The 27,617-nt window shown below is 53.6% G+C and overlaps 1 protein-coding gene across 3 annotated transcripts in view; it reads left to right on the forward strand.

Moving 5' to 3' along the window:
* CEP112 (centrosomal protein 112) overlaps window positions 1–27,617 on the forward strand; it is a 463,550-nt gene that overhangs the window by 394,839 nt on the left and 41,094 nt on the right. For all 3 annotated transcript variants that reach the window (XM_055130431.1, XM_055130433.1, XM_055130432.1), the window contains one exon: window positions 19,943–20,032. In XM_055130431.1, coding sequence (XP_054986406.1) covers window positions 19,943–20,032 — 90 coding nt within the window. The remainder of the gene's footprint in view (window positions 1–19,942; window positions 20,033–27,617) is intronic.

Consider the following 27,617-nt stretch of genomic DNA (forward strand, 5'->3'; position numbering starts at 1 on the left):
AGCGATAGCACAGCGGGGAGGGTTTGATTCCCAGCATCCCACAGGGTCCCCTGAGCACCACCAGGAGTAATTCCTGAGTGCAGAGCCAGGACCAGCCCCTGTGCATCGCCTGGTGTGACCCAAAAGGCAAAAACAAAACAAATTTAAAAAAACAACAAGAAACAGGCACTTAACTCTGACTTTTCGCCTCTTCGCCTCTTGCAACCACCAAGTTCCAAGACTGTCCCCTCTGCCTCTGCACCAGGCCCCGCTTTGGCTCTTTGCTTCCTGCTCAGCCCCCAGTTTAGTGTTTGGCGAATAGTGGTTAATTAAGCTCTGGTTGAAGGGACAGATGAACTTGGCATTCACAGCAGCCGGCTGAGAGAGCCACATTCTTTGAAGTCATCGAGTGTGACTTCCTTCTATTTAATTTTCGGTACAAGCAGTCATAGTGGTTACTGCGGCGGTGATTATGTTGCCGAGGGTGGTGAAGGTGGCACCAAGCATAAATATTCTGGTCACCCTCTCCATGAAATTCTCCCCTTTCTCCACCCCTGGGATTCCACACGGTCCTGAGAAGTCTCTTCCCACAGGTCATCCCATTAGACTGGGCAGGAGAGATGCACAGACATGGGACAAATGCACCCCCATGAGCTTCCAAGTAACATATAAGGAGCCGGTGCCACGTCGGCTCGTGCAGCCCCCCGCCAGCACGTGTGTGAGCTCTTAGCTAACTGTGTGTCCCACGTTGCACCCTGCGGCCAAGGATGTGCGGGGCCCCTGGTGCATGCAGCAAAAGAGGAAAGGGTGCGGGCATTTTTTTTTTTAATGAAGAAGGGCTGAAACGATAGTACAGCAACTAAGGCACTTGCCTTGCATGCAGCCGGACTTGGGTTTGATTCCCGGCATCCCATATGGTCCCCTGAGCCCTGCCAGGAGTGACCCCTGAGCACAGAGCCAGGAGAAAGCCCTGAGCTTCGATGTGGGCACAATAAAAAAATAAATAGGAAACAAGAGAGTCCAGGAGGCAAGGCACTTGCCTCGCACGTGGTCGACTCTGGTTCGATCCTCGGTACCCCGTATGGTCCCCCAAGCCCCGCCACGGGTCATCCCGATGCACAGAGTCAGGAGTGAGCCACGAGCACCGCAGGGGTGCCTACCGAACCAAAACTAAAGGTGCAAACTTTTAAAACCCAATTAAAAAAAAAATTAGACGGGAGAGACGGTTTCTGTCTAAAACTCCCACGACTACGTGGTAGGTAGGGTTTTAGACATGTGTGTGCACAGGGGTTCGAGGGGAGGCAGAGGGGCTGCCGGGCTGGTCCCAGTGAGGCCAGGACAGGGCTGGGGACCAGCAGGGAGGGTTCGATTCCCAGCATCCCACAGGGTCCCCTGAGCACCTCCAGGAGTAATTCCTGAATGCAGAGCCAGGAGCAGCCCCTGTGCAACGCCGGGTGTGACCCAAAAGGCAAAAACAAAACAAACAAACAAACAAAAAAAAAAAAACCCAAGAAACAGGCACTTAACTCTGACTTTTCTCCTCTTTGCCTCTTGCAACCACCAAGTTCCAAGACTGTCCCCTCTGCCTCTGCACCAGGCGCCCACTTTGGGCGCCTCGACAGGCCTCAGAGAAGCTGTTGCGACCATTGGAGAGGAGCCAAGACGTCCGAGAGGGGTCATCTCAGGGCGTCCCCCACGACACGGAGAGAGGGAGGAGCCAGAGGCCTGGGAGGGGAACTCTGCTCCACCCCACCACCCCCCCAGCCTCACCCACCTGCCGGGGAGGAACCAGCCCCCAGCGCCACCGCCCGGTTGCGGAGAGGGCGCCGGAAATAGCCTCTCTGACTTGCTCTTTCATCCGTCTAGGTTTTCCTCGCGGGGGCTATTTTAGGTTCTCTTATGTTTTTGTTGCTAAAGTTAATCTAATTTGTAGCCTGGGCCCAGGTGGGGACGTGGAGTGTCCCCAAAATAAAAACAGCAATTCCAGACGGCGGCCGTGCCATCCTCGGCCCTGCTCACTCCCTGCAGACCCGGCCACAGCCTCCGCCGCTCTGGGGGAGGAATCCGGGCTGTCCACCTGCCCTCACACGCTCGGCCGCAGAGACCAGAAAAGCGTGGGGGTAGGGGGGAGGGAGGCTGCTGGGGGCCGCTCCAGGGGGGAAGGGGCCATGCCCTCTGAATGGGCTCCCCGGGGATTTTGTGTCCTCCGCCCCCTGGCCGACCCCCTGCACTTGTGACCCTCGGCTGAGCCCAGGTGGCGCGTGGCCAGCAGCTTCCTTCCCTTTCCGTGTGGCCAGTCCTGGCCTGGCCTAGCCTGGGCGCCCACCCACGTGGAGGACGGGCTTGTTCCCATCTTCCCGCTGCAAGGGAGACTTAGCGCCGGCCCCAAGCACTCCTTGCCCCTAGTGCCGCTCGGGTCACTATTTACGTGCGCCGGTGAGCGTGCAGGCAGCCTCTCCGGTGGCACCGAGCCCTTTGGATGCCACAGAAATTACAGGGTCGGGTCGGGCCTGGCCAGCCGGATGGGAAGCGCAGGAGCTGCCGTGTGCGGAGGGCGCTGCCCCGGCCTTGTCCCATCCCGTGGGACGTGACTCTTGGCGGCACTCCTGCCGCATCCTGTCTCAGGAGTCCGTGCCGCTTGGGCCTCTTGGTGTCCGGGCAGTGCAAAATGTCTTTTTTTTTTTCTTTCCCTCCAGGCCACGCCCCACCTGACAGCTCAATCCACCGTGTTTCTCCCTCCTCAGAGATCTAACAACGGGGACGGGGAGATTTTTGTCCTGTTCATCTCCTGTCTGTCTTCTCTGTCGGTGGCGTATGCCGGGGGCGGGGGGGGGGGGGGGGCTCCCACCGTTCTCCTCTGAGGCTAAGACCCTGAGGGTCGGGCCCTGTTCCCTCACATCCAGAATCTCGGGAAGTGTCTCTGTTGGAGTGATGGCTTGACTCTCGTCCAGTGAGTGCAGGGCGCTGGTGGGGCCACGGGCCCAGTGCCTGCTCTGGACATCGGTGTTGGGTGCTACCGCCGGAGGGGAAAGCAGGGGCTGCCCCAGGTACCCCCCTGAGCCAGGCTGGAGGTCGTGCCTCTGGCTGCCGGGCTCAGAGCAGCCGTGTCTTCGCTTGCAGTTTTGTTCCCGCTCTTGCCCTTTGTCAAAACCTGCCCTGTGTGTGTGTGTGTGTGTGTGTGTGTGTGTGTGTGTGTGTGTGTGTAACTGCTATGGTGGTGGAGACAGGAACCCACAGTGTTGGGTTCTTCGGGTGGTGACTGGAGAAACGAAACGGCCACTGTGGGGTGGGGTGGCCAGAGAGTTGGTACAGCTGGGAAGGCGCTTGCCTTGCACGGGACGTGACTGGCCAACGTCCCGTCTGCACCACTGCATGCAAGTCCCCGGTCATAGAGTCAGGGGTAAGCCCTGTGCCCCACTGGGTGTAGATCTGAACAAAAAAAAAAAAGAGAGGAAATGACTCAGGGGCGTCAAGTCGAACCTGTATGTTCTGCCCGGAGCCCCTGAGGTTTAGGACTTCATCAGCAGGGCGTCATGAGAGAGGATGGAGAGGATGGAAGGTTGAAATCAAGGCTGGACACGGTTGACTCTACAGAACTCCCTCCAGAATTTGGTAAAACCCTAATGCAGTTCCCGAAAGCTACTAGTCTTCTTACAGAGGGTCCCGGGCAGAGGCCCCTTGGGAAAGCCACCACTGAAGTACCCAAGCGGTGTCTACGCCACTACCGGTCGCATGGGGGCCATTTCTCATTGTCCTACGGCAGGAAAACAGATAGCAGAACTCCTGATCTGATGTTCAAGCACCGTTGCTTGTATGATAACTCCAAACGCCCCCATTGCAATTAAATGACACAACTACAGTTATCCCTCCATTCTGTCAACTGAGGTCCAAAGAACATTTACCTTGCTAGCAGTCTCAAAAGGAACATGAGATGGGGCCGGCATCTGGCAGCCAGTGTCCTGCCGTGCAGGCGGATGGCTGCCGGACAGGAAAATGGATCCCAAACAGCAGGATGGATCCTCTGCAGGAGAATGGCTCCCAAATAGGAGCGTGGATCCCATCCGTACATCAGAATGGGTCCCACATGGGTGAAGGGACACCGTGCGGATGGACGGGTGATGGACTAAGGAATGGGTCCCACACAGGAGAAAGGATTCCATGCAGGGAACGAATTTTGTACAGGAGGCTGGATCCCATGTAGGACGGATCTCCTGTGGGTGAATAGATCCCATACAAGAGAATGGGTGTTGTACAGGTGAATAGATCCTGTACAGAAGAGTGGATACTATGTAGGTGAGTGGATCCCATACAGGAGAGGTGAGTGGATCCCAGGCCCGTCAGTGGATCCTATACAGAGAGTGAATCCCATATAAGTGCATGGATGCTGTCCAGGAGAATGGGCGCCCTCCCAGTGAGTGGATCCCACACGGGATCCATTTGCACTCAGTGGAACAGCTTCCTAGGAGAAACGAAACCTTATCCTGTAGCAGTCGCAGTCGGATAGAGAGCTCACAGATGACTTGCAGAATGGCAGAATATTGATTTTTTTTCTTTTTGGGTCACACCCAGCAATGCTCCGGGGTTACCCCTGGCTCATGCACTCAGGAATTACTCCTGGCGGTGCTCGGGGGACCATATGGGATACCAGGGATCAAACCCGTCGGCCGTGTGCAAGGCAAACACCCTATCTGCTATATTATCGCTCCAGCCCCAACTTGCAGAGTATTTCTCCAGATTTTTCTGTCACAGAGAGGGTCAGAGAGGAGAAGGGACCTGCGGGTGGTGCAGGAAGCCGAAGAGCAGGGCTGCAGCTCCCCTGCCCACTCCACGTCCCCCCCCCCACCCCGTGCCCGCCGTGTCTGAGCTGCCCAAGCCCCTCTGCTTCTCGCCATTGGTCTTTCGAGGAAGGAGTGATTCCCGGGTCGGAGCCCTGAGTGGCCACTCCCTAGTGAAGCCGCATTTTAGAGCAGCCAGTCGGAAGTCCTCACTTAGGGAAGACCACAGGCACGGTGAGGGGAGGTGCCGAGTTCGAGGTTGCCAACTGCAGAAAACACAGCCCTCACTGCAGCCTCCACCTACCTGCCACACCCACCCCACCCCAGGTGCAGTCTGGCTTTCAAATCTCCAGTCACTCGTACCCAAGAATTTTCCATGGAAACATTCCCCCAGAGGAAATATCTTAGATTAGACCTTTGTGTGCATGCGCACATATGAACACATGCATGCGTGCACACACACACACACACACACACACACACACACACATTGCATTTGAAGAAGTCTAGGCTAGAGCTAACCATGCCATCTGGGCAGGGCAAGCCAAGAGAATGAAATATTTGCTGACTTCATTACTTTCCTGCCGATTTAGATACATACAAATATCCACACCTTCAGCCTCATCCCCAAAAGTATTTTGGTGACTTGTAGAGAAGCATACGCTACACCTGGAAATAAACTTTATAAATACAATGAATCAGGCCGGATAAAGCAAAAGGCTCAGAGGAGGATTGTAGCAATGTAGCACTGTCATCCTGTTGTTCATCAATTTGCTCGAGCGGGCACCAGTTACGTCTCCATTGTGAGATTGTTGTTACTGTTTTTGGCATATCGAATACACCATGGGGAGCTTGCCAGACTCTGTCGTGCGGGCAGGATACTCTCAGTAGCTTGCCGGGCTCTCTGAGAGGGACAGAAGAATCGAACCTGGGTCGGCGGCATGCAAGGCAAACGCCCTACCCTCTATGCTATTGCTCCACAGAAGGGTTAGTGCACACAAGAAGGAAGTATTAAAAACAGAAATCCCACAGAACTGCCCCGAGAAGGTGGGAAAGACAGCCTAGCAGGTAGGGGACTCGCCTTCCACACCAACTGGGCTTGACCCCAGCACCACAGACAGTCCCTGAGCATCACCAGGTGTGACCCTTGAGCCCCCCCCAAATAATACAGGTGATTTTTTTACCCTGAAGACTTGCTTGGTGTCGCCGAGGCAGCTTCCTGCCGTTGTAGGGCTGTGTGGGTCCCCTGACACGTGTGTGAGGAGCCTTGCTTTCCACACGTGTTGTCAGGCCTCTCCCCTGTGTGCGCTCTCGGTCTCTCGAGCTGTGATTTGCTGCCGGACGTGTCTCTGCCCCCCCCCCATCGCTGCACACCCTCCGGGATGTCCTTCCCGGAGGTAAGTTGTTCTTCCCGCTGAAGGCTACCCCCCACACCTCCCACTCGCTGCTTTAATCGGGGTGATTTCCTGAGTGCGTTTTCTTTTTTTTTCTTATTTTGGGTCACACCCGGCGATACACAGGGGTTACTCCTGGCTCTGCACTCAGGAATCACTCCTGGCGGTGCTCAGGGGACCATATGGGATGCTGGGATTCGAACCCGGGTCAGCCTCGTGCAAGGCAAACCCCTACCCACTGTGCTATCGCTCCAGTTCCCCCGCGTGCGTTTTCTGATAGACACTTCTTCCCTTCAAGGCTTTCTCGCACATACTGCATGGTTAGGACACGTGTGCCTCTGTGGCGCCCCGGGTGAGGGTGAGGACACAAGCTTCCCACGCGTGTTACTGTCGGAGGCTTCGTTCCTGGACGTGTTCTCTGGTGTGTGGCGAATGCTGACGTGGACTCAGGGCTTCTCCGTCGCCGTCGCTGCTGCCATGGGGTTTCTCTCCCCCGTGGCTCCTCTGGCGCCAGGCAGGCCGTGCTTCTCGGCCTCAGGCTCGCCCCCTCTCACGTGCGTGGGGAGACCTTTCTCCTGCGTGACAAGAGAAACCGAGGCCCGTTCCCAGGCATCCCATTCATCGCTCTTCTCTCCTGTGAGCTGGGACTCACGACTGAGGGTTTTATGTTCACGATACAAGGAGCTCTCCCCCCCCCCACATAATGTAAACCCTTTGGTGCTTCAGAAAATATGACTCGATATTCATGAAACTTACTGATGGATGGGTGTGTGTGTGTGAGAGAGAGAGAGAGAGAGAGAGTGGGTGAGTGTGTATGTGTGTGTGAGAGAGAGAAAGAGTGTGTGTGAGAGAGAGGGAGAGAGATAGAGAGTATGTATGAGAGAGGAAGATAGAGGGAGAGAGTGTGTGAGAATGTGTGTGAGAAAAAGTGTATGTGTGAGAGAGAGGAAGAGGCAAGGAGAAAAAGTGTGTGTGAGAGAGTGTGTATGAGAGAGAGAGTATGTATGAGAGAGAGAGGGAGATAGAGGGAAAGAGTGTGAGAGTGTGTGAGAGAGTTGTTCTGTGTGTGAGTGTGTGTGAGAGAATGTGTGTGAGAGAGAGGAAGAGGGAGGGAGAAAAAGAGTGTGTGTGAGAGTGTATGAGAGAGAGAGGGAGAGAGATAGAGTATGTATGAGAGAGGGGGGAGATAGAGGGAGAGAGCGTGTGAGAGAGTGTGTGTGTGAGGGAGAAAGAAAGAGGGAGTGTGTGTGACAGAAGGAGAAGGAGAGAGAGAAAGTGTGTGAGAGTGTATGTGTGTGTGTGAGAGAGAGAGAAAGTATATGTGTGAGAGAGAGGGAGAAGGAGAGAGTGTGTGCGTGAAAGAGAGTGTATGTGAGAAAGAGTTGTGTGAGAGAGTGTGTGTGAGAGAGAGTGTAAGAGAGAGAGAGTGTGTGTGTGTGTGTGTGTGTGAGAGAGAGAGAGAGAGAGGGAGGGAGAGAGAGGGCGAGAAACACTCTTCATGGCGTCCTTGTCTAGAGGAAACGTGTGTGGCTCGGGTGTGGGTTTCCAAATGACTGCCAAGGTGCGTTTCCTCTCAGTGCTTCCCAGCTCGTCTTGATTTCTCTGGGACCGTCTGTGGTGACCTGGTGGACAGCACTGTTGGGCAATGGTGGCCTTTGACCCTCCGCGGCTCTTCCCTGGGCTCCAGCGGGGGGGGACGCGGCCAGCTGGCCCACGACTCCCCACGGGCAGGCTGCTGTGGTCCTCTCGGCTCACATCCTTGCGTCAGTGCCTCTGCCTGGAACTCGGGGGGCTGCCCTCCCAGATGGGCCCCTGGAGGGAGCCCGGGGAGGGGGGGCAGCAGCGTCCGACACGGAGCCATCTGGAGCCTCGGCCCCTGCGCGGGACCCGGGCTTGGCAGTGGGGTTGTGTCGGGGGTTGGGGGTGCGTGTGGGCGGGTCCGAGGCCCTGACCAGGAGGCCCCAGTGCTCTGTCCGGTCCCACACCAGGCGAAGGGGCTCGGTCGGCGAACCCGAAAGCCTGGGCGTGACGTCCCCTGCGATGTCCAGCTCTGCACCCCCGCCGGGTCCCCTCCCTCGGAGGTGGCAGCAGCCCCTCCCCCCCGCACCAGCCCCCTTTGGCAGCTCCGCTGTGGAGGTCTGCCCCGGAGTAGATTGCCGGGGCTCCTCCGTCCCCCTCTCAGCTCCGGCAGCATCCAAGACTTGGTCCAATTGGCTTCATCCTCTTCCTCTGCTAGCGTATTGCGGGGGGCTCTCAGGGCAGTGCTCAGGGCCTCTCTGTTCAGTGTGTGGGCTCAAGCACGTGGAGGCTCAGGGGCCTGCAAGGCCAGGGGCCGACAGGGCCACCTCAGCAGTGCCCGGGAGCTTCAGAGCTAGACTCAGCGGTGCTTGGAGGCCAGGGGGCGTCGGGGTCAAACCCAGATCCTAGTTACTGTGCTGCATAAACGTTTCAGGCAGGTTCTAAGGACGGTGTCGCTTTATCCCGTGTATCCGGAACCCGGGACATCACCTCGCACAGCAGCAGCAGTGAAGACATGCCGTTGGGGATTAAGGAGGAAGGCCACACCCAGTGGGGCCCAGGGCCGACCCCTGGCTCCGTGCTCAGGGATCACCCTTGACAGTGCTCAGGGGGCCACCTGGGGCCCCAGGGATTGAACCCCCATGTCGGCCGAGTACGTGGCAAATACCCTACCCACTGTGCTATCTCTCCGGCCCCTGAGGATTGTCTCTCAGTGCCCCGCAATCCCTGCTTCTCGGGAACTCCTCAACCATTTTTCAATCCCCACGAACAGCCAATGTGTCTGGTATTCAGGATCCAGATGTTCCTGCGTCTGGTGGCTGTGACCCTTCCGCCCTTGGCCGTTCCTGAGGTGGACCCTCGCTGACTCTTCATGGCGTGCTGCCCGCTATTGACTTCCGCCGGCAGGAATCAGGCCGAACTTGGGAAGGTGCCCCCCTCCTGCGAGTATCTGTGAAGAGAGGGCCGGCCTCTGTCCCTCTCTGCCTTCCCTTCTCCCTTTGTTGTCTCAATTGCTCACTTGAGATCCTTCCTCCGCTCCTCGACTTTGTGTCCTTGTCACATACCTCAGATGACAGAGTTGGCTTCTGAGAAGGTGAGGCCCCTGTCTGACCCAACTCTGCGCTTTCTATATGGCGTCTAGCTCGCTGCACGCACTTAGAGTCTTATCCGCTGGAATTCTCTGGAATGTGTCTTGATTCTTCCTGCCAGAGGGTGAGCCCAAGGGGGAAGACATTCATATCAGGAATTACGTTACCGGAGAGACCTCAGCCCTGCGGTCACCGTTTCCTGATGTGCGCTACTAGAATTCACCGCCTAACTCAAAGTGACACACTCATCTCGCTGCAGTTCTTGGAATTCAGAGCATTATAAAGACACTTCATTGGCATCATTGCTACTATACAATCTGTTGCATGCAATATAAAAATTTCTTTGCTTTTTTCGCATATTATAATTAAAAAGTAAAAAAATCTTAAAACTGAGCCCAGATCGTTTGAGGTCACAAGCAGCTTTTGAAGTCATTTCCAAGTACCCCCGCGTGGTCTCTGAAGTCACATAGAAGTGATTCCAGAAATAACTGCATTGTACATGCAGCGTGCAAACTGGGTCACTCGGTGATGCTTCTGATCAGGGGAATTTAATTTTGCCTCCGAGTTCAGAAGTCAGACTGGAAGAGTGACTATCGCACACGATCACATGGACGCTTTGTTGTTGATAACCAACTGCAATCCGGGCTTTAATAAGTAAAAGGGAGTGGAAGAAACTTCAAAAGGTTGCATGATAAATGTTTTTGACAATGTGTCAGCTGAACATTAAACAGGAACTTTGCAGATCCTCTCATTCTAAGTGGTTTAAATGGAAAGTTTTAAGCGTCTTCTTTCCTAAGTATTGGCTCGAGATATCAGCGTATCCTGAAGAAAACAGTGAAGAGAAAGAAGGGGAGGGTGGGGGGAGAGGTAGGGAGGGAGGAAAGCAAGCAAGCAAGTAAAAAAGAAAGATGGAGCAGAAAGAGGAGGACACAGAAAGAAGGAAGGGAAGGAAAACTAAGAAAAGAAACAAGAATAACCCTTAACCCGGCAGATATCCTTTCTGCTCCCTGCTGGAATACGGGGGTGCCCGTGACAGGCTCACCTAAGGTCCCCCCATACCGATGCATTTTCCTGGGGGCCTTTGACCAGGATGACTCTTCCTTTACAACCTGAGAGGACCGTATACAAATAACACAGAGATACAAAGAAATCGCTCTCAGTGGCGCACCCCTGCAGCCGGCCCCCGGACCGTCTCCCTGCGGCCGGCAGCCAGGGGTTCCGTGGGTGATGTGAGCAGCACGAGAGGAAGGCGTGTGGAAGTTGAGCGTGTCAGCGTTTCAGAGAGAACCCGCGTGCCACGGGGAGAACTCCCTCCCCGGGGGCATCAGTTTTCTACCCAAGGGCCTCAAAGGAAGTGGCTGACCAACTCGGGTAGGGCACGTCCAAGGTTGGGGAGGATGGAAGTCTGACCGCACCTGGTCCCGCTGAGACACTCTCCCCCCCACACACACACCCCTCAGAGCCCCTCTGCCGTCTCTGCTGCCCCCTCACAGGACCCACCTCTCTACCTCAGCATCTTGCTCTTCTCTCAGACGGGATCCGAGGCCCACTTCCTCTCCAGGATGACCTTGCGTTAACCAGTTACCTCTGCAATGACCCGATTTCCAAATAAGGCCACTGGGCTCCTGGTTGGGGGCCTGGAGGGGGGGGTTAGGGCTCCAGCTGGTCTCTTTGGGGGCAGTAATTCACCTGTACCTGTGGCATCTGCTGCACTTGTGACTTGCTCTTCTAACAGGGAGGTCGTTGGTATCATCATGCCTCTCGAATCCGCGACATCCAGACTCTTGATTGTCCTGCCACCCGGCGTACCTTTTGCTCACCCACCTGAAGAATATCCTAAAACAGAGCTCGGGCTATTTAGCACCCCTTGGGAGCACTTGCTCTGGGCCGAGGGGGTCAGGATCAAACGTTGGGTGGGTGTCCTGCACCAGGCAGTCCTGCACATGAACTTGAGGATACTTTTGAGGATGACGTTCGACAGACAAGGCTGGCACACAATGTATACCCAGTGCACAGAGCTACTTGCATTAACTTACGAAGCAGACTAGAATGTTCTGGAAGTTGGCAGAGTCAAGCCTCCCCTGGCTGCTAGCCACTGAGGGGTTGGGAGGGAAGGTTAAAGCTGGCGATGGCAGAAGGTCCCTGGAATCAGGATGGGGATGTTCCCCCCTCAGGAGCGGGGGCGTCTGAGAAGGACGCCCCACAACAGCTGGGACCAGAACCCTGGTTAGAAAGCAGATACTTTTGTCTAGAGACAGAGTAGGGCTAGAGCAATAGCACAGCAGGTAGAGCGTTAGCCTTGCGCGTGGCCAACCCGGGTTCAATTCCTCCGCCCCTCTCGGAAAACCCGGCAAGCTACGGAGACTATCTCGCCTGCACGGCAGAGCCTGGCAAGCTCCCCATGGCGTATTCGATGTGCCAAAAACAGTAACAACAAGTCTCACGATGGAGACATTACTGGTGCCCGCTCGAGCAAATTGATGAGCAACGGGATGACAGTGACAGTGACAGAGACAGAGTAAGAAGACGTGTCGTTGTGTCATTTGCAAGCAGGAGTGGAAGAAATCTGGAGACATTTTTGTGGCATGCCCCAGTCCTCCTTCAATGAAAGGCATCTCGGCGTGTGTGAAATTGGTTTGTCACCTGGAACTGCTGTCACTGCCGCGCAAATGACTCCCCTTACTTCAGAGTCCCCCTGAGAAATGACCCCTGCAGAGAGGGCTGAAAACAATCAAGCCGTTGGTGGGTGGTTAACGCTGCCCAAGTCCATAGCCTTAACACGTAGAATGTGGGGCGCCAGCGTCAACCCCTAACGGCCCACAGAGGGGATGTGCAGAGAGGGCCTGTGAGGACGGGCCGAGCAGTGGTCGCCTCCGACCTCGACTGGACATGCCCCACGTCAGTCACGAAGCCTGACTTCCGTTTCCATGGAGGAGAAACTCCGGGTGCGTTGGGAGCGGGGAGGGGAGGGGGGGATGGCACGGGTGCATGGTTAGCTCTAGTAAGGAAATCACAGTGAAAACGGGTGGCTTGGGGGTGCTCGCACAGAAAGGGGTGGTCTGGGAGGCTGCAGCCAGTTGCTCTGCGTCCCGCGGAGACTCGGCCGCGGTCCCTCGGGGTTCCCGAGCCCGCCCAGTCCGAGCTGTGGTTCTTGAACTTGATCCTAGATTTCCAGCACCCGAGATAAGAGCTTGTTCACAGGAGAAGCTCCTCTCTGGGAGGCAGGCGGGGGGGGGGGGGAGCAGACGTGCTTGGGACTTCCTGAGTGGAAACGCACCGGCTCCTTCAGCGAGAGGCGTGGGTAACCACGCCAGCCCCCTCCCCCCGAGATAGGGGCACGTTGGCCAAGGTCACCAGAAGGTTCTGCTTCCTGAGAGCATCAAAGCCAGGGACCGAGGGGAAAGGAATCCCATCCCTGGAACCTCTGCTCAGACCGGGAAAGTACTTGTTGGGGTTGGAGGCACATCCGGCAGTACTTGGGGATTACTCCTGGCTCTGTGCTCATCTGCCAGGGCTCAGGGAACCCTACGGGGTTCTGGGGATCGAACTCAGGTCAGCTGCTGGTGAGGCAGGCACCCTGCCCGCTGTCCTGTCACTGGTCCCTTTTTGAGGGCCTTTAAAGGAAGCTGCCGAGGAAAATTCAAGGGACTGACACTCAGTGACAGTCACCTGTCCTCGGAGGAAGCACGGCTAGCGTCTCCCATGCCGTCCCCAGGCTGTGCCCGTGGAGCTGCCCGGTTGCCTGGACACGGCAGCCACGGCTTGCGCACTGCCTCCAAGTGGAACTCCTAGAAGGGGTTGTTGCACCATCAAGGAACTGTGTTTTATGTGAGGCATCTCCGCTGGGTCCAAACCCCCCAAAAGAGCAGATCACGGTGGCGGGAGTCTGGACAGTTAAAGGTGCTGAGGGGCTGGAGCGATAGCACAGCGGGTAGGGCGTTTGCCTTGCACGTGGCCGACCCGGGTTCGATCCCCGGCATCCCATAAGGTCCCCCAAGCACCACCAGGAGTAATTCCTGAGTGTAAAGCCAAGAGTAACCCCTGAGCATCGCTGGGTGTGACCCAAAAAGAAAAAAAAAAAAAAGATGCTGAAGTCAGGGAAAGGAGCTCACCTAGGGTGTGAGAAAGGGAGGGAGAGGGGAGGGGGGAGGAAGGAGAGAAGGAGGGAAGGGATGAGTAGAGGTGGGAAGGGGAGGGGAGGGAAGAGGAGAGGGCAGAGGGGAGAAACCCTGCATCGTGAAGGGAGAGAGAGTACAGCGGGGGGGGGGGGGCCCGCTGGCCTTGCCCACAGCTGGCCTGGGCGCAATGTCCAGCTCTGCTTCTGGTGCCCCCACCACCCACTCTCAGGGGAGAGCGATCCCTGAGCTCAGAGCCAGGAGTGAGCCCAGAGCACTGCTGGGCGGGGGACAGAACCAAACGAGAACCTGGCAGGGAGGGGCCGGAGTGAGCCGAGTCTGTTTCTGGCCCCAGACTTCAGCCTCACGCCGACCTGTGCGCTGGGGCGCAAAGGAATCGTGGCTTTCGGAGAAGCCGACGTCCCCGCCTCGTCGGTTGAAGACTTGTCATGTTGGTAGCAGATTGAGGCTGCTTGGGAGAAGAAAGAAAAAGCGACAGCCGTGGAGTGGTCTCGGCAAAGAGCCCACCTACCCGGACCCCAGACTCAGCCTGCCTGCCCCCCCTCCCCACGGGGGGCTCAGGGCTCGGGCCCTCCTCCTGCATCCCTTTAGTTTAGAAGTGACTTTCTTTTCAATCTGACTTCGAGAGATCGTGAGCTTCCGTGGCCGCTGTCTTGCCCTTGACTTCCAGTGAGCAGAGGCCCAGAGGGAATCCTTGGTCATTCCTGGGTCAACCCACATGTCAGAGAAAAGTGCACGGGTGGAGGGCCGGGTGCCGGAACACTGTCTGACTAAAACCCAGTTATGAGCAGCTTTGTAACGGGGTGGTCTCACGGTGATTCAAGAAAAGGAATTTAATTTAAAAAAAATTTTAAAAGGTCACCAGAAGGGGGGAGCACCATCTGCACCCCTGCACCATCCCAGAGACAGCAGCAGCCAACCTGAGAGGTGGTCTGCACCCTCCCCCCGCTGTACATGCACACACACGTATGCACACACGTGCGCATGCACACACGTGCACACACATACATGTGCACACACACGTGCACACAGATGCATGCATGCACACACATACACGTGTGTGCAGACGCATGCATGCATACATATACATGTGTGCATGCGCTCATACACACACATGCATGCACACACATGTGTGCATGCACACACATGCGCACGCATGCGCGCGCGCACACACACACACACACACACACAACTGGAGGTCCCTCGGCTTAGTCACAGGGCATGTGTCATTCCTGTTTGGTGGATAAAGCCAATCAGAGGAAGATGGTTTCAATCAGATCTTATCGTGGGAACAGATATTTTAGGACCCCTAGTTTTGAAGTCCTACAACATATTTTAAATGGGAAACAGACCATCACCACTGAAAAGAAGCAAACAACCTGGCATTTGACTACATGCAGATTAGCTCAGTAAAATGAGTGTGTGTGTGTGTGTGTGTGTGTGTGTGTGTGTGTGTGTGCGCCTAAGTCTCCCCTCCCAGTTTTGTTGACTGAAAGGCCCCAGTGGAGCACCTCCCCCGCCAACTTGACCTCCCGGACAGGGGTTTCCTGCCACCCACTGAAAGAGGAACGAGTGGTCTGCTTCGAAGAAAGTAAATTCAGACCTCGTGAAAGGAGAAGGTGTCCGAATTTGCCATTCTAAGTTGGAAAAGCTTGGTTTTTGTTGTTAGTTTTGTTGTTGCTGTTGTTTGACTCTGTGTTCCGGAAACTCCCGAACAGACGAAGAAGCGGAGAAGAAGGTGCGGGCTCCCAGCACTTCCCTGGGCGAGCTTCTTCGGCCCTGCCCAGCACGAGTCCCTGCCTTTCTCTTCCCCGCTGAGCTCTGAGCTGGGCAGGGCTGGCCGGAGACAGACCCTCCCGTGTAGCCCCCAGCAGAGCCTTGTCTGCGCCCCTGGGTTGCGCCCCCAGACTCCGCAGAGGCCCCCGAATCGAGGCTGTGCCGACGGGGTTTCTCGCTTTTCCTGCCTAACACTTGGTCCACTGGCTTCGGCTGCAACACGCTTGAATCCAGTTCCTTTAAGGCGACGGTCTTCCACCACCCGTCCACAAGCTGCTGGTGCAGGTCAGCGGGCAGGGAAAGGTTGGAGACCAGGCCAGAGACCCAGAGCCTCCCAGCTGATCCCAAAATCGATTAGTGCCCTACAGAGATGTCTCTGGAACCCAACCATTGACAGTCTAGAAATTTACATTTGCAATCGCGAGCTCTCATGATATTCAAAACCAGCATCTGCCCCTGGCAGGTAGGCTCGAATGGTGGTGGGAAAATTTGAACCAAACAGTACCCAGTGGGGCTGGAGCCATAGCACAGCGGGGAGGGCGTTTGCCTTGCACGCGGCTGACCCGGGTTCGATCCCCAGTATCCCATAGGGTCCCCTGAGCACCACCAGGAGTAATTCCTGAGTGCAGAGCCAGGAGTAACCCCTGTACATCGCCAGGTGTGATCCAAAAAGAAAAAAAAACATAATGCCCAAAATTAGAGAGTATTAGGGAGTTGTCTGCCATAGAGGCGGGGTGAGGACTGGGATGTGGGTGGTGGAAAATGTGCACTGGTGGAGGGATGGGTGTTCCATCATTGTGTGGCTGAATCTCAAACGTGAAAGCTTTGTAACTCTATCTCACGGTGATATCACAGTCATCTCGTTGCTCATCAATTTGTTTGAGCGGGCACCAGTAACGTCTCTCATTGAGAGGCTTATTGTTACTGTTTTTGGCATATCCAGTACGCACGGGTAGCTTGCCGGGCTCTCCGAAAGGGGTGGAGGAATCGAACTCGGGTCGGCGGCGTGAAAGGTGAACACCCAGCCGCTGTGCTATCGCTCCAGCCCCACGGTAATATAATAAATTTTTTTTAAAAGGGTAATGTGGACTTCATGCCCAATTAAATCAGCTTAATCAATGGCTGAACAAATACCAGTACTCCTACATTGTCACTTGTATCACTTATCCTGTGGTTTATCAGTTTGTTCAAGCGGGCACCAGTAGCGTATCCATTTGTCCCTGTCGCATGCTAGTGTAGCCCAATGGCGTCTGCTCACTCCAGGAACACGAAGAGCCTCAAACCGTTCATTCAAGGTCTTGATGAAGAAGTTTGACCATCTCATAGGTGGGCGGCCACACAGTCTTTTGACATCCCGTGGAATCCAGTCGGTAACAGCTCTAGTCCAGCGGTCGTCTCTAAATTGTATTACGTGTCCGACCCATCTGATTTTCGATGTCTTGGTAAATGAGACAGCGTCCCTAATTCTTGATCATTGACAGAGGTCAGAACTCCAAATTCCTTCTCTCGAGTGAGATGTGACACTCCAAGCATAGCTCTTTCGATTCCTCTTTGGGATACCCGAATAGCGTTCTCATCCTGTTTGCGTAGGGCCCAGGTCTCTGAGGAGTATGTTAGTGCAGGAAGAATGGTGGAGTCGAAAAGATGTGCCCGGAGTCAGAGGTTCTTCATCCTCTTAACCACTTCTTCGATGCTCTTGAAGGTGTTCCATGCTGCTCTTCCTCCTGCACAGTTCTGGTGCCAGGTCATTTGTCATGCTACGTTCTCAACCTAGGTACACATAACTGCTGCATTTGGAGGTGTTTGTTCTGTTGAGGGCAAATGGAACATCAGGAACCAGTCCGTTTCTCATGAACACTGTCTTTGTGAGATTCAGCTGCAGTCCCACCTTTCCACACTCATGGTCGAAGTTGGCCAGCATTCATGCCACTTGGCTGATATTTGGTGTTATGAGAATGATGTCATTGGCGAAGCAGAGGTGGTGTAGTTACTGACTGTCTATCTTCACTCCCATTCCTTCCCATTCCAGTCATCACATCATGTTCTCGAGGGTGACACTGAAGAGTTTCAGTGAAATGGCGTCGCCCTGCGGAACCCCTCTCTACATCAATGATCACCTCTTTGTAGAATGGTGAGATCCTGGTGGTGAATCCATAATACAGCTCGCGGAGAATCCTGATGTACTGAGTTTGAACGCCCGGTTTGGCTAGGGCTTTGATGACCGCCTCAGTCTTAATAGAATCAAAGGCCTTCTTTAAATCAATAAACGTTAGACAGAGTGGCATCTTGAACTCTAGTGAAACCTCAGTGATCTTGGTCACTATGTGGATATGGTTGATCGTGCTGAATCCTTTTTGCTCACATGGTTGTCCTTTGTCTAGTGTTCTGCCAATCCTATTCAGGATAACTCGAGTGAATAACTTGTAGACGATGGAAAACAGGCAGATTGGGCGATAGTTGCCGATGTCGTAGATGTCTCCCTTGTACAACTGGACGGTCCTGCTGGTTTTCCATTGGGACAGAACCTTGCATTCAGACAGGTAGTGTGTGAAGAGCTGAGACAGTGTATTGATGAGTACTGGCAGCAGATTCTTCAGGTGTTCGAGTCTGACCTTGTCTGGACAGGGTCCTGTACGGTTCTTTACCAACGAAATGGTGTGTTGGATTTTGGAAGGGAGAATGCTGGGAATGACATATCCATGTGGGCAGGTGGACATGGCTATCAAAGAGATCTGAGTAAAAGTCGTGGATAACCTTTTCCATTGTCCTTCTGGGAGATGTGATAGATCCATCAGGACGTCAGAGGGCAGTCATCTTGGTCTTATAGTTGGTGAAGGACAGGCAGGTGTTGCTTTTCCCGGCTTCTGCTGCATCAGCCAACACTGCTGCTCTTCTCTCTTTGAGGTCTTCCTTTATCACTTCTCTGCACAGCTTTGTGAGCTCGGACGTTAGCTTGTCATTGCCTGAGGCTCACGCCAGATTATGTTGGCAAATGAACTCAAGAGTTTTCGAAGACAGGCGACTTTTTGTGGCTTCCCCACTCTCGGCATTTCTCGTGCAGTCATGGAGGTGCTGAACCAGTCAATCTTATTCCTCGTCGATGTTGTCAATGACGGCATCTTCCCACGTTGCCACAACAGTGCCAAAGAGCTCCCAGTTGGTGGTCATTCTGGGAGTTCTCTTCTTAAACTTTGCAGGCCTTTCTCCCTGCTTCATGAAGTAGAATTTCGCACAGAGACAGTGGTCTGATCCCATTTGGAATTTTGGGATAGCAGCGACATCGGTCAGGCAAAACCGTCGATTGAATATGATATGGTTAATTTTGTTATGGAACTATCCACCAGGAGACTCCCATGTCCAGCATTTAGATTTGGCCTTCTGGAACTGCAAGTTATCATGGACGGTCTTGATCAACATGATGAACTCAGACAGTCTCTCTCACCCTCTTTGTTCCATTCTAGGCCGTGGGTCCCAATGTGGAGTTCTTTGGGTGACCTTCTAGGTTCTATCTTGGCGTTAAAATCACCAACATTGATCATGTAGAAGGTATGGTCTTCTTTGTAGAATTTCTCCAGCTCTGTGTAGAACTTCTCGATTTCTTCTTCATCATAGTTGGATGTTGGTGCGTAGACGACGAAGATAGAAACTGCCGGCAATGAGCCACACATATCTATTCAAACGTAAGCATCCGATTTGGGTTGTTAGGCATTCAAATGAATCAACGCTCATGGCCAAGTTCTTGTTGACAAGGACACTGACACCTCCGATGCCTCTTTTGTCACATGTTCCAAGGAACAGTTCTTCTCCAGTGTCAAAAGCAGCGTTATGTGTTCGATGCTTTCTCATCATCAGTCCCACCACCATTGCACCTTTCTACCACCATTATTTCCAATTTTCCCGACCCTCTCTCAAGCCTGCCCCTCTTACAGGCCCTGAATAATTTATTTTATATTGCTTGTTATAATTTGCTAAAAATGATCAAAAAATATTTCCTTAGAAGAAAGTGTGTGAATATTGTTGTATCTCACCGTGGGGCCATTAAGCCCTTGTAGAAGAGATTACTCATGTCTTGTTACAGGTTAAGCCTTGTGTGTTGGTATTTTCTTAGTCAAGATTGGTATATTTTAAATAAGTTGAATCTACCTGGGCCCACCATAAACAAGTTTGGTTAGGTTTGTCAGCGTCTTTGGAACCTCGGAGCTCTGAAACCTTTTATTATTATTATTATTATTATTATTATTTTATTTTTATAAATTTATTCACAATAATTCATTACATTTAATATTCAAACACCAATCCCACCACCATGCACCTTCCCACCACCATAAGAGGAAAGTGTGTGAAGATTATTATAGCCATGAAGCCCTTGTATAAGAAATTACAGGCATGTATGTTAAACCCAAACAAATGTGTGCTACTTTTGGTACATGAGTGGGCTAGAGCATTGGCAGCCGTGCACTCCAGGAATTCTGACATTTAGAAAATGATTACAAAGGGGACTCACTCGTGGGCAAGGCCTGTGTTGCTCCCTTCCAGGAACTTTATTCCATAGTCTCTGGATGTTGGCTGTTGATGAGATTACACGGCACCAGGGGCAGTTTGTGGGTGTGACTGCCAAGCTACTGGAAAACTTGGGAGCTGGGGGGAGGAGGCCCAATCTCACTCTGAGCAAACTTGGATCTGAAACCTTTTGAATGCGGGTTCCTGTGGCCCTGTTTCCTGGCCCAAAGCACGCCCCTTCTGATCTTCTGATGGCTTTGTGTCTCCTCTCTCAGGCTTTACAAGACGAACTAGAAAACCGAACCAATCAGGTGCGAAATGTGGAGAAGAAGCTCCAGCATAAGGAGTTGGAGGCCCAGGAACAGGTAGGCGCCCCCCCCAACCCGGCCCTGCACACACACACACACACACACACACACGTACACATGCACACACCGCGTGGTCACTGTGAGTGCTGGTTTTCACTATTTGTGCATTGGTTGTGAATGGTATGATAGTAAATCTGGCAGATAAATTTGAGATCATTCTGAGCTCATGAAAAGAGGGGAACGCTGCAGTAAGGCTCATAGAGCTTTTTTGATCTCTGGAGATTTTTGACAAATGGATCCCAAGAAGAACTGGGCCGGTGGGACAGCAAGTAGGAGCATCTGCCGTGCACGCAGCCAACCTGGGTTTGATCCCCAGCACCACATATCGTTCCTCAAGCCTACTGGAGTGCCACTGAGTGCAGAGCCAGGCAGGGGTGGCCCCCAAACCAAAAAACAAATAAACAATGACAAAACACAAGTAGGATCCCAAGACAGGGCATTGCACAGAAGAATGGCAGAAGTAAACCCTTCATGGATCTTGAAGCTCAAAAAAAAATTTTATTTTAATTGAAGTAATATAGCATGATATCTTTTATAAGTTTCAGGCTGAGGGGGGGAGGATCATTGGGCCATTAAAGCTTCTCGTGTGTATTTACGAAGTTAACGTCACCACTCACAATCCAGCCCTGTTTATCTGGCATCCTTTCATTTAGCCCATTTACCCACCCCTCCCCCCGACAGTCACTTAACCTGACTTAAACTCTGTTTCTTTGGTTTTTCTGTTCCACGTGGAAATGAGATCACGAGGTGCTTGTCTTCCTCCATCTGAACTCTTGCACTCGGCGTGATGCCCCCACTCTGCCCTCTCTCCGTGTTGTGGCAGTGGCGGGGTTGGGTCTTTTTGATGGGTTCATAGTATTCCTCTGGCATGGATGCCACATCCTCTTTATTGCCTCCTCTGGTGATGGGCACTGAGCTTGCCCTCGGTTCTTTGCTACTGTAAATAATGCTGCAGTGAAAGGGGGAGCACAGAGGTTGCTTCAAATTAGTATTTTGGGTATGGGGGGGGTAGTAAATGCCCAAAAATGAGATAACTGGGTCACTTGGAATTTAAATTTCCAGTTTTTTTTTTAGAATCGCCTTCTCCTCCTTCCCCTGCTGCACCAGCTTACACTCCCCAGCACCGTGCACAATGCGTCTCCTCTCCCCCTGCCCTCCCACACCCTTGTCTCGTGGACCGTTAACCATTCTCAGAGGGATGACCTCATCAACCAGCGGTTTCGGTTTGCGGGTGCCCAGTGTTCATACCTGCTGCATTGAGTTGCTGCCTCTCGTTTCTTTCTGCTCTCGGAGATTGCCCTGTGTAACGTCCCCTCACTGTCTCATGTGTGATTCCACAACTTCCTGATGTCACCAGTTGAGGCCTCACCCAGATTGACGCTAGAACTTTGAAAGTGCACGGGTCACAATGCAGTGGACAAGTTTCAGTGAGCCTTCCTCCTCATTACATTTTCTGGACCAACACACACGGACCCGGTGTGGGACACTCCTCCTTCCTTTGGTCCAGGTTGGGCCTGCTGTGGGCACTCACATCTGGGTGCCCGTTTCCTTCAAGGAAGGATTCTGGTTCTCTCTGAGTGCCGAGGTACACGCTTCTTTAAGTCCTTTCCACGTATGCTTGTGGAGGCACATTCTCTGCTTCCTCCCTCCTGGATGGGAAAAAGGCCATTCCCCCTCCCACTGCCCTGCCTCGCGGGATCTATTCTGCCCATCCCAGAGGAGAGGAACAAGGTCACTTTTCTATGTGATGGTATTTGCGTGCATTCACCTAGTGTATAAAGATATGTGTTATATAGAGCTCGTGTCAGTAACAGGGTGGGACAGTAGGTCACTGGGGCGAAGAATCCACAAGAACCACCTTTCATCAAATCCCTCGAGATGCCGGGAGCCACAAAGCAGGCCACATGGCAGTTCCTCTTCCCTCCTCAGAGCAGTTGAAGGTCAAGAGCATCCAGAACCAACCTTGACGTCTCAAAGAGGCCGAGTCATTGTCCAAGGAACCATGGAGCTGCTCAGCCAAAGCCGTGCATTCAGTCAGACCCTGCTTATCTGAAAGAAAGCCTTCATCCCATTTGTGGCAGCTTTTAAGACGCTACTTTTTTTTTTTAATTTGAATCACCGTGAGATAGTTACTAGCTTTCATGTTTGAGTTTCAATCATATAATGATAGAACACACATCCCTCCACCAGTGCACATTCCCTACCACCAGTGTCCCCAGCATACCCCCTAATCCCACCCCTCTCCCCACCTCTATGGTTGACAATTTCCCCTGTACTCTCTACTTTGGACTGGAGTGATAGCACAGTGGGTAAGGTGTTTGCCTTGCACACGGCCAACCTGGGTTCGATTTCTCAGTCCCTCTCAGCCCAGCAAGCTACCGAGAGTATCCCGTCCACACGGCAGAACCTGGCAAGCTCCCCGTGGCATATCGATATGCCAAAAACAGTAACAAATCTCACAATGGAGACGTAACTGGTGCCCACTTGAGCAAATCAATGAACAATGGGACGACAGTGCTACTCTCTACTTTGGGGCAGTATGGTTTGCAGTACCGGTACTGAGAGGCCATCACGTTTGGTCCTTTATGTACTTTCAGCACACATCTCCCATCCCGAGCGATCCCTCCAGCCATCACTGACTTAGTGGTCCCTTCTCTATCCCAGCCGCCTTCTCCCCCAGCTCATGAGTCAGGCTTCCAACGAGGGGGCAATATTCCTGGCCCTTGAAGTCACGACACTTCTAGGTGAAGTAAAGCAGGGGAGCAAGCTTTGGTCCGGGGAAGGCCAGCGCCCCGTGGCCGGCAGGAAGACAAATAGCCTCGCAGGCACCCGTTCAGGAGCAAATGCCAGTGGCCAGCCCTGGGCCCGGGGGAGGAAAGAGCAGAGGAAACAGCCGAGCAGCTCTGGCCCCGGCAACAGCTGCCGGCTTGGATGGCAGCCTGGCGCTGCAGTGGCATCCGCTTGGAGGTGTCACGGCAGGCCTGCCGACCTTTGTCCCCCCCGCCCTGGGCCTGGAGAGCAGCAGGAGGCCAGCAGGAAGCCGGGCTCCCCAGAGGGCCCCTGTCTCCCCAAGCTGGGTAAAATATGACTTAGGGTAAAAACATTGTTGACATCGTTCCGAGTCATGGCAAAACTTCACACAGAAAAATTCCATGATATATTGGGAGTTCGGAAATGGAGAGATCCCCAACGAACAATAGGGAAGACTCCAAGAACTACTTTATTATTATTAATAATAATAATAATAATTGTTATTATTATTGGGCTGGAGTGATAGCACAGTCGTAGGGTGTTTGCCTTGCATGCGGCCGACCCAGGATTGATTCCTCCATCCCTCTCGGAGAGCCCAGCAAGTTACCGAGAGTATCTTGCCTGCACGGCAGAGCCTGGCAAACTCCCCATGGTGTATTCGATATGCCAAAAACAGTAACAACAAGTCTCACGCTGGAGACGTTACTGGTGCCCGCTCAAGCAAATCGATGAGCAACGGGAGGACAGTGCTACAGTGATGATTATTATTGACTTCTTTTTGATCATCAAAGTTGCTTTCATCTTTGTAGTGACAATAGTTCTTTCAAATATTTCGTACACTAATTCCTGATATCTACCATTAGGTTGTAGTAGGCCAGAGAAATGTCAGGAACTACCCAGGGGTAAGGCTAAATATATCAGAATATGTGTAGCCATCAACTATTGGGTTCTTTCTAGGAGGCCCTAAGGGCGAGGTGTGGGGGGGCAGGGCGGGGGCAGCCTGGTGGGTGAGTGGGTGGACGGAGTCCATTGTTTCAGCAAAATTGAAGAGTATAAAGGAGAGTGAGCGAACATTCATCCACATTGTGTTTAAACGCATCTAAATTTGACCAGTGCCTAACAGCCTTGATCCAGAGACTCCCAAATGAATCTCAGAATGGATTAGCTCCCTACAGAGATGTCTCTGGATCCCGCTCATTTATAATTTTAGAATTCCAGGAGCATGCAGCTGCAAAAGCGGCCATGCGACCTCTCATGATATTCATAATGGCACTGTAGCTATTGATCATCGATTTGCTCGAGCAGGCACCAGTAACATCTCCATTGTGAGACTTGTTATTACTGTTTTGGCATATTGAATACGCCACAGGGAGCTTGCCAGGCTCTGCCATGTAGGCGGGATACTCTTGGTAGATTGCCAGGCTCTCCGAGAGGGACGGTGAAATCGAACTCGAGTCGGCCGCGTGCAAGGCAAACGCCCTACCCGCTGTGCTCTCGCTCCAGTCCGATATTCATAATAGAAAATAAATGATCTAGCATTTGCCTGTGGCGGGCAGGCTTGAGTGGTGGTGGGAAAATTCAAACTAATGGTGGTGGGAAGGTGTAATGGGGGCGGGATCGGTGTTGAAATATTGAATGTCATCAATTAATGTGAACAACCCTATGAAAATAGAATTTTTTAATTAAAATAAATAAATAGATCTGACCAAGGCCCTCCACCCCCTTGAATCTGACAGTAGGAGAGGTAGTCGCAGATAATGTGTGGCCAACCATGCTTTTAGGTATGCCCATCTCATGAGCTTCCTGGGGATATTTTAAATTGTTCTGTAGGATTTTCCTTTTTACGGCAGGAACAGTAGCCGGCCTGACGGCAGTGGGGCAGGAATGACTGAAACGTGTGCGGAACAGCCCCTCAGAACTCTCTTCTCTTTCTTTTCAACCAAATATTAGTATCCCAATACCAGTTGCGTAAAGAATCCAAATTGAAACTGGCAGAATTACAAAGGACAATTTCCTGGGCTGCTTTATTTTTTTTTTTAACTTGCTTGTTTCAAAAAAAAAAAAAAGTTTAAACTGTCTCTGTTTTTCATTTGAGAAAAAAAAAATTCCTGTGTTTTGATTCTATAAAAACAAAAAATGAATGAGGCATTTTAAAAGTTGTGTTTTTAATTAAAAACCAAAGGCTTGGTGGGTGGCATTCCCACTGCCCACGGGGGCCTCTGCCCTCAGCCCCCCCCCCACCCTCGCCCTTCACCTTCAGCAGGTCAGCCTCCGAGTGCCCAGAACCGGCTTAGCCCTGGCTACAAAGAGTTAATTTGCTCCTGCTGCAGATCCAAGATAACAGGAATAAAATTAGAAAATGCTAATTTTCCTAAGTCAGTCTAAGAAACAGGATCCTGCCTGTAATCCACCTAGAGAGAAGCAATTAAAAACCATTATTTGTATCCATCCCCAGAGTTAATAATTTCTCATTCCAGATAAGATCCGAGCAAGAAACCCCATAATTGCAGCCCTGGTGAGGGGCCGGCAGATGGGACGCGCTCATGACTCAAGGAAAGTAACTAACGGGGAGCCTGGGAAGCTGGCCTGCCCCCCACCCCCGCTGGGACCAGCCCGCAGCAGCCTGAAGACCCAGCTGGTGGGGGGAGGTTGGGGGGGTGGGATGCGCTTCTCGCCAGCTCCCTCTCAGAGGCAAACAGGGACTCCTGATTCCTAGTGGCACCCTGTCAGTCAGTCGCTGGGTCCTTGCCAGGGTTAGTTCTAGAAGAGAGAGGAGAGGCTGGGAGCAAGTAAGTGGGGTTCTTCTTGCCTTGCTCACGGTCCCACCAGGTGGCCCCCACATGGTCCCCCATGCACAGACAGGAGTGATGCCTGAGCACTGTGCCTGGAGTAAGCCCTGAGCATCACCAGATATGCACCCACCCTCCCCAAAACTTAAGGGGAGAGAGAGAGAGAAAGAGAGAGGCAAGGAGGGAGGGAGGGAGGGAGGGAGGGAGGGAGGGAGGGAGGGAGGGAGGGAGGGAGGGAGGGAGGGAAGAAAAAGAAATAGGCTAAAGACACACTTGGTCTTCCAAACACGGGGTGACGCGCACATTGATCACCGGGGGAAGCAGTGTCAGAGTTTATTGTCCATGTAATAGTACACAGACTGTCGCCATGCACAGAGCAGAAATACTTGGACCCAAACCCCGGCCTTGAACTGGACGGCTCACGGGCTCAGCCCTCGCGACACGGGCCTCCCAGTGTCCCTGGAAGAATATTTTTTCATTCATCTGTGAGGAGAGTGGCACTTTTTCCCTAGATCTCGGAAAGAAAATCCAACTACTCTTTCTTCCAGAAGAAAAAAAAGAAAGAATCAGACTGAAGGGGAGGCCGCCTTGGGCCTCACCCGGCGGGTGTCAGGGCTGCTCCTAGCTCTGTGCTCAGGCGTGGGCCCTGACAGTCTGTGGGGGGGGGGGGACCACGTGCAGTGACGAAGGCCAGAATCTCCCCCCCACCCCCATCCTTCCTCTGCAGCCCCGGGAATACATCTCTTCTTCCACAGCGTGGCCTCCTCCGGGCAGGCAGCCTGCGCTCAGGGACCGAGAAGCAGCGAAGGCACGGGTGGGACAGTTCCCGCCGGCCAGGGGCCACCGTCCAGCTGAGCAGAGGACAGAGAGAACCCGAATGTCCATTCCAGGCCGGGTCTCCAACGTCCCTTTAACCTTCCCTTTTAGGGGCTGGAGCGATAGCACAGCGGGGAGGGCGTTTGTCTTGCACGCAGCCGACCCGGGTTCGATCCCCAGCATCCCATAGGGTCCCCTGAGCACCGCCAGGAGTAATTCCTGAGTGCAGAGCCAGGAGTAACTCCTGTGCATCACCAGGTGTGACCCAAAAAGAAAAAAAAAAAAAAAAAAAAAACTTAACCTTCCCTTCTCCTGGTGCTCGGAGGCCCGCCCAGGAAGCATCGTCGGGGCGGCTGGCCGGCCTGCCAAGGGGAGGAAGGGTCTTGGGCCAGGAGCCGGCCAGGGTCCCACAGCCTGGGCCTGGCGTGGGGCTGGCCGGGAGGGCGGGGCTGTCCCCTCCAGGGAAGCAGCTGTTCTGTTGCAGCGCGGGTCCGAGTGGGGCCCATTGGAGGCTGCCTGGACTCGCCCCAGGGCCCAGACTCCCATCTCCCCCCCCCATGGGCCCCCGACTGTCACCTCAGGCCGAGGGGCCGCGTCACGTGGCGGCCACCGGGTGTGTGCCGAGGTTTCGCGGCATGCCCAGATGCTGAGGGCCTGAGCGGGCGCAGGAGGCCCAGGCTCACTTTTGCCTCCCGAGTCTCACCCAGGAGACCCGAGAAAGAGGCGGGCGGGCCAGGCTCACTGTAAATCCCAGCCAACCCGTGCAAGGGCCCGACGATGCCACGCCACGGGGCCTCCGCCCCCGGGAGACCCCACCCCCACCCCCACCCCCAGCAACGCTTTCGGGAGCTGCGGTGTGGCAGCGAGAACTGAACCTGGATCAACCTAGGCCCGCGCCCTCCTCCCCTCCCCGTGCTCTCTCCCACCCCAGCCCTCCCCCAGGTATTTTTAAATCACAACCCAGAGTCAGTCACGACTAACGTTTCCATCCAGCCTCGCAGCCGCCCCCCTAAATCCTTAAACCCCCACAGTGCGCCGGGTGGGGGGGGGAGGAGCGGGGGGGGGGGAGGGAGGGGGAGAGTCATGTGACAGGAGACAGACTCGGTTAAGGTGACTGTGAGATTGTCCCCTTCCCCAGCCCAGCCCAGGCCCTCCCAAGACCTGCACCTGCCTTAGTAAGAAACCCGGTGTCTGCTGGTCCCAAGACGCCCCCCTCTCCCGCCCCC

This window comes from Sorex araneus, chromosome 3 (assembly GCF_027595985.1).
Source record: "Sorex araneus isolate mSorAra2 chromosome 3, mSorAra2.pri, whole genome shotgun sequence".
NCBI classification, from domain to species: Eukaryota; Metazoa; Chordata; class Mammalia; order Eulipotyphla; family Soricidae; genus Sorex; species Sorex araneus.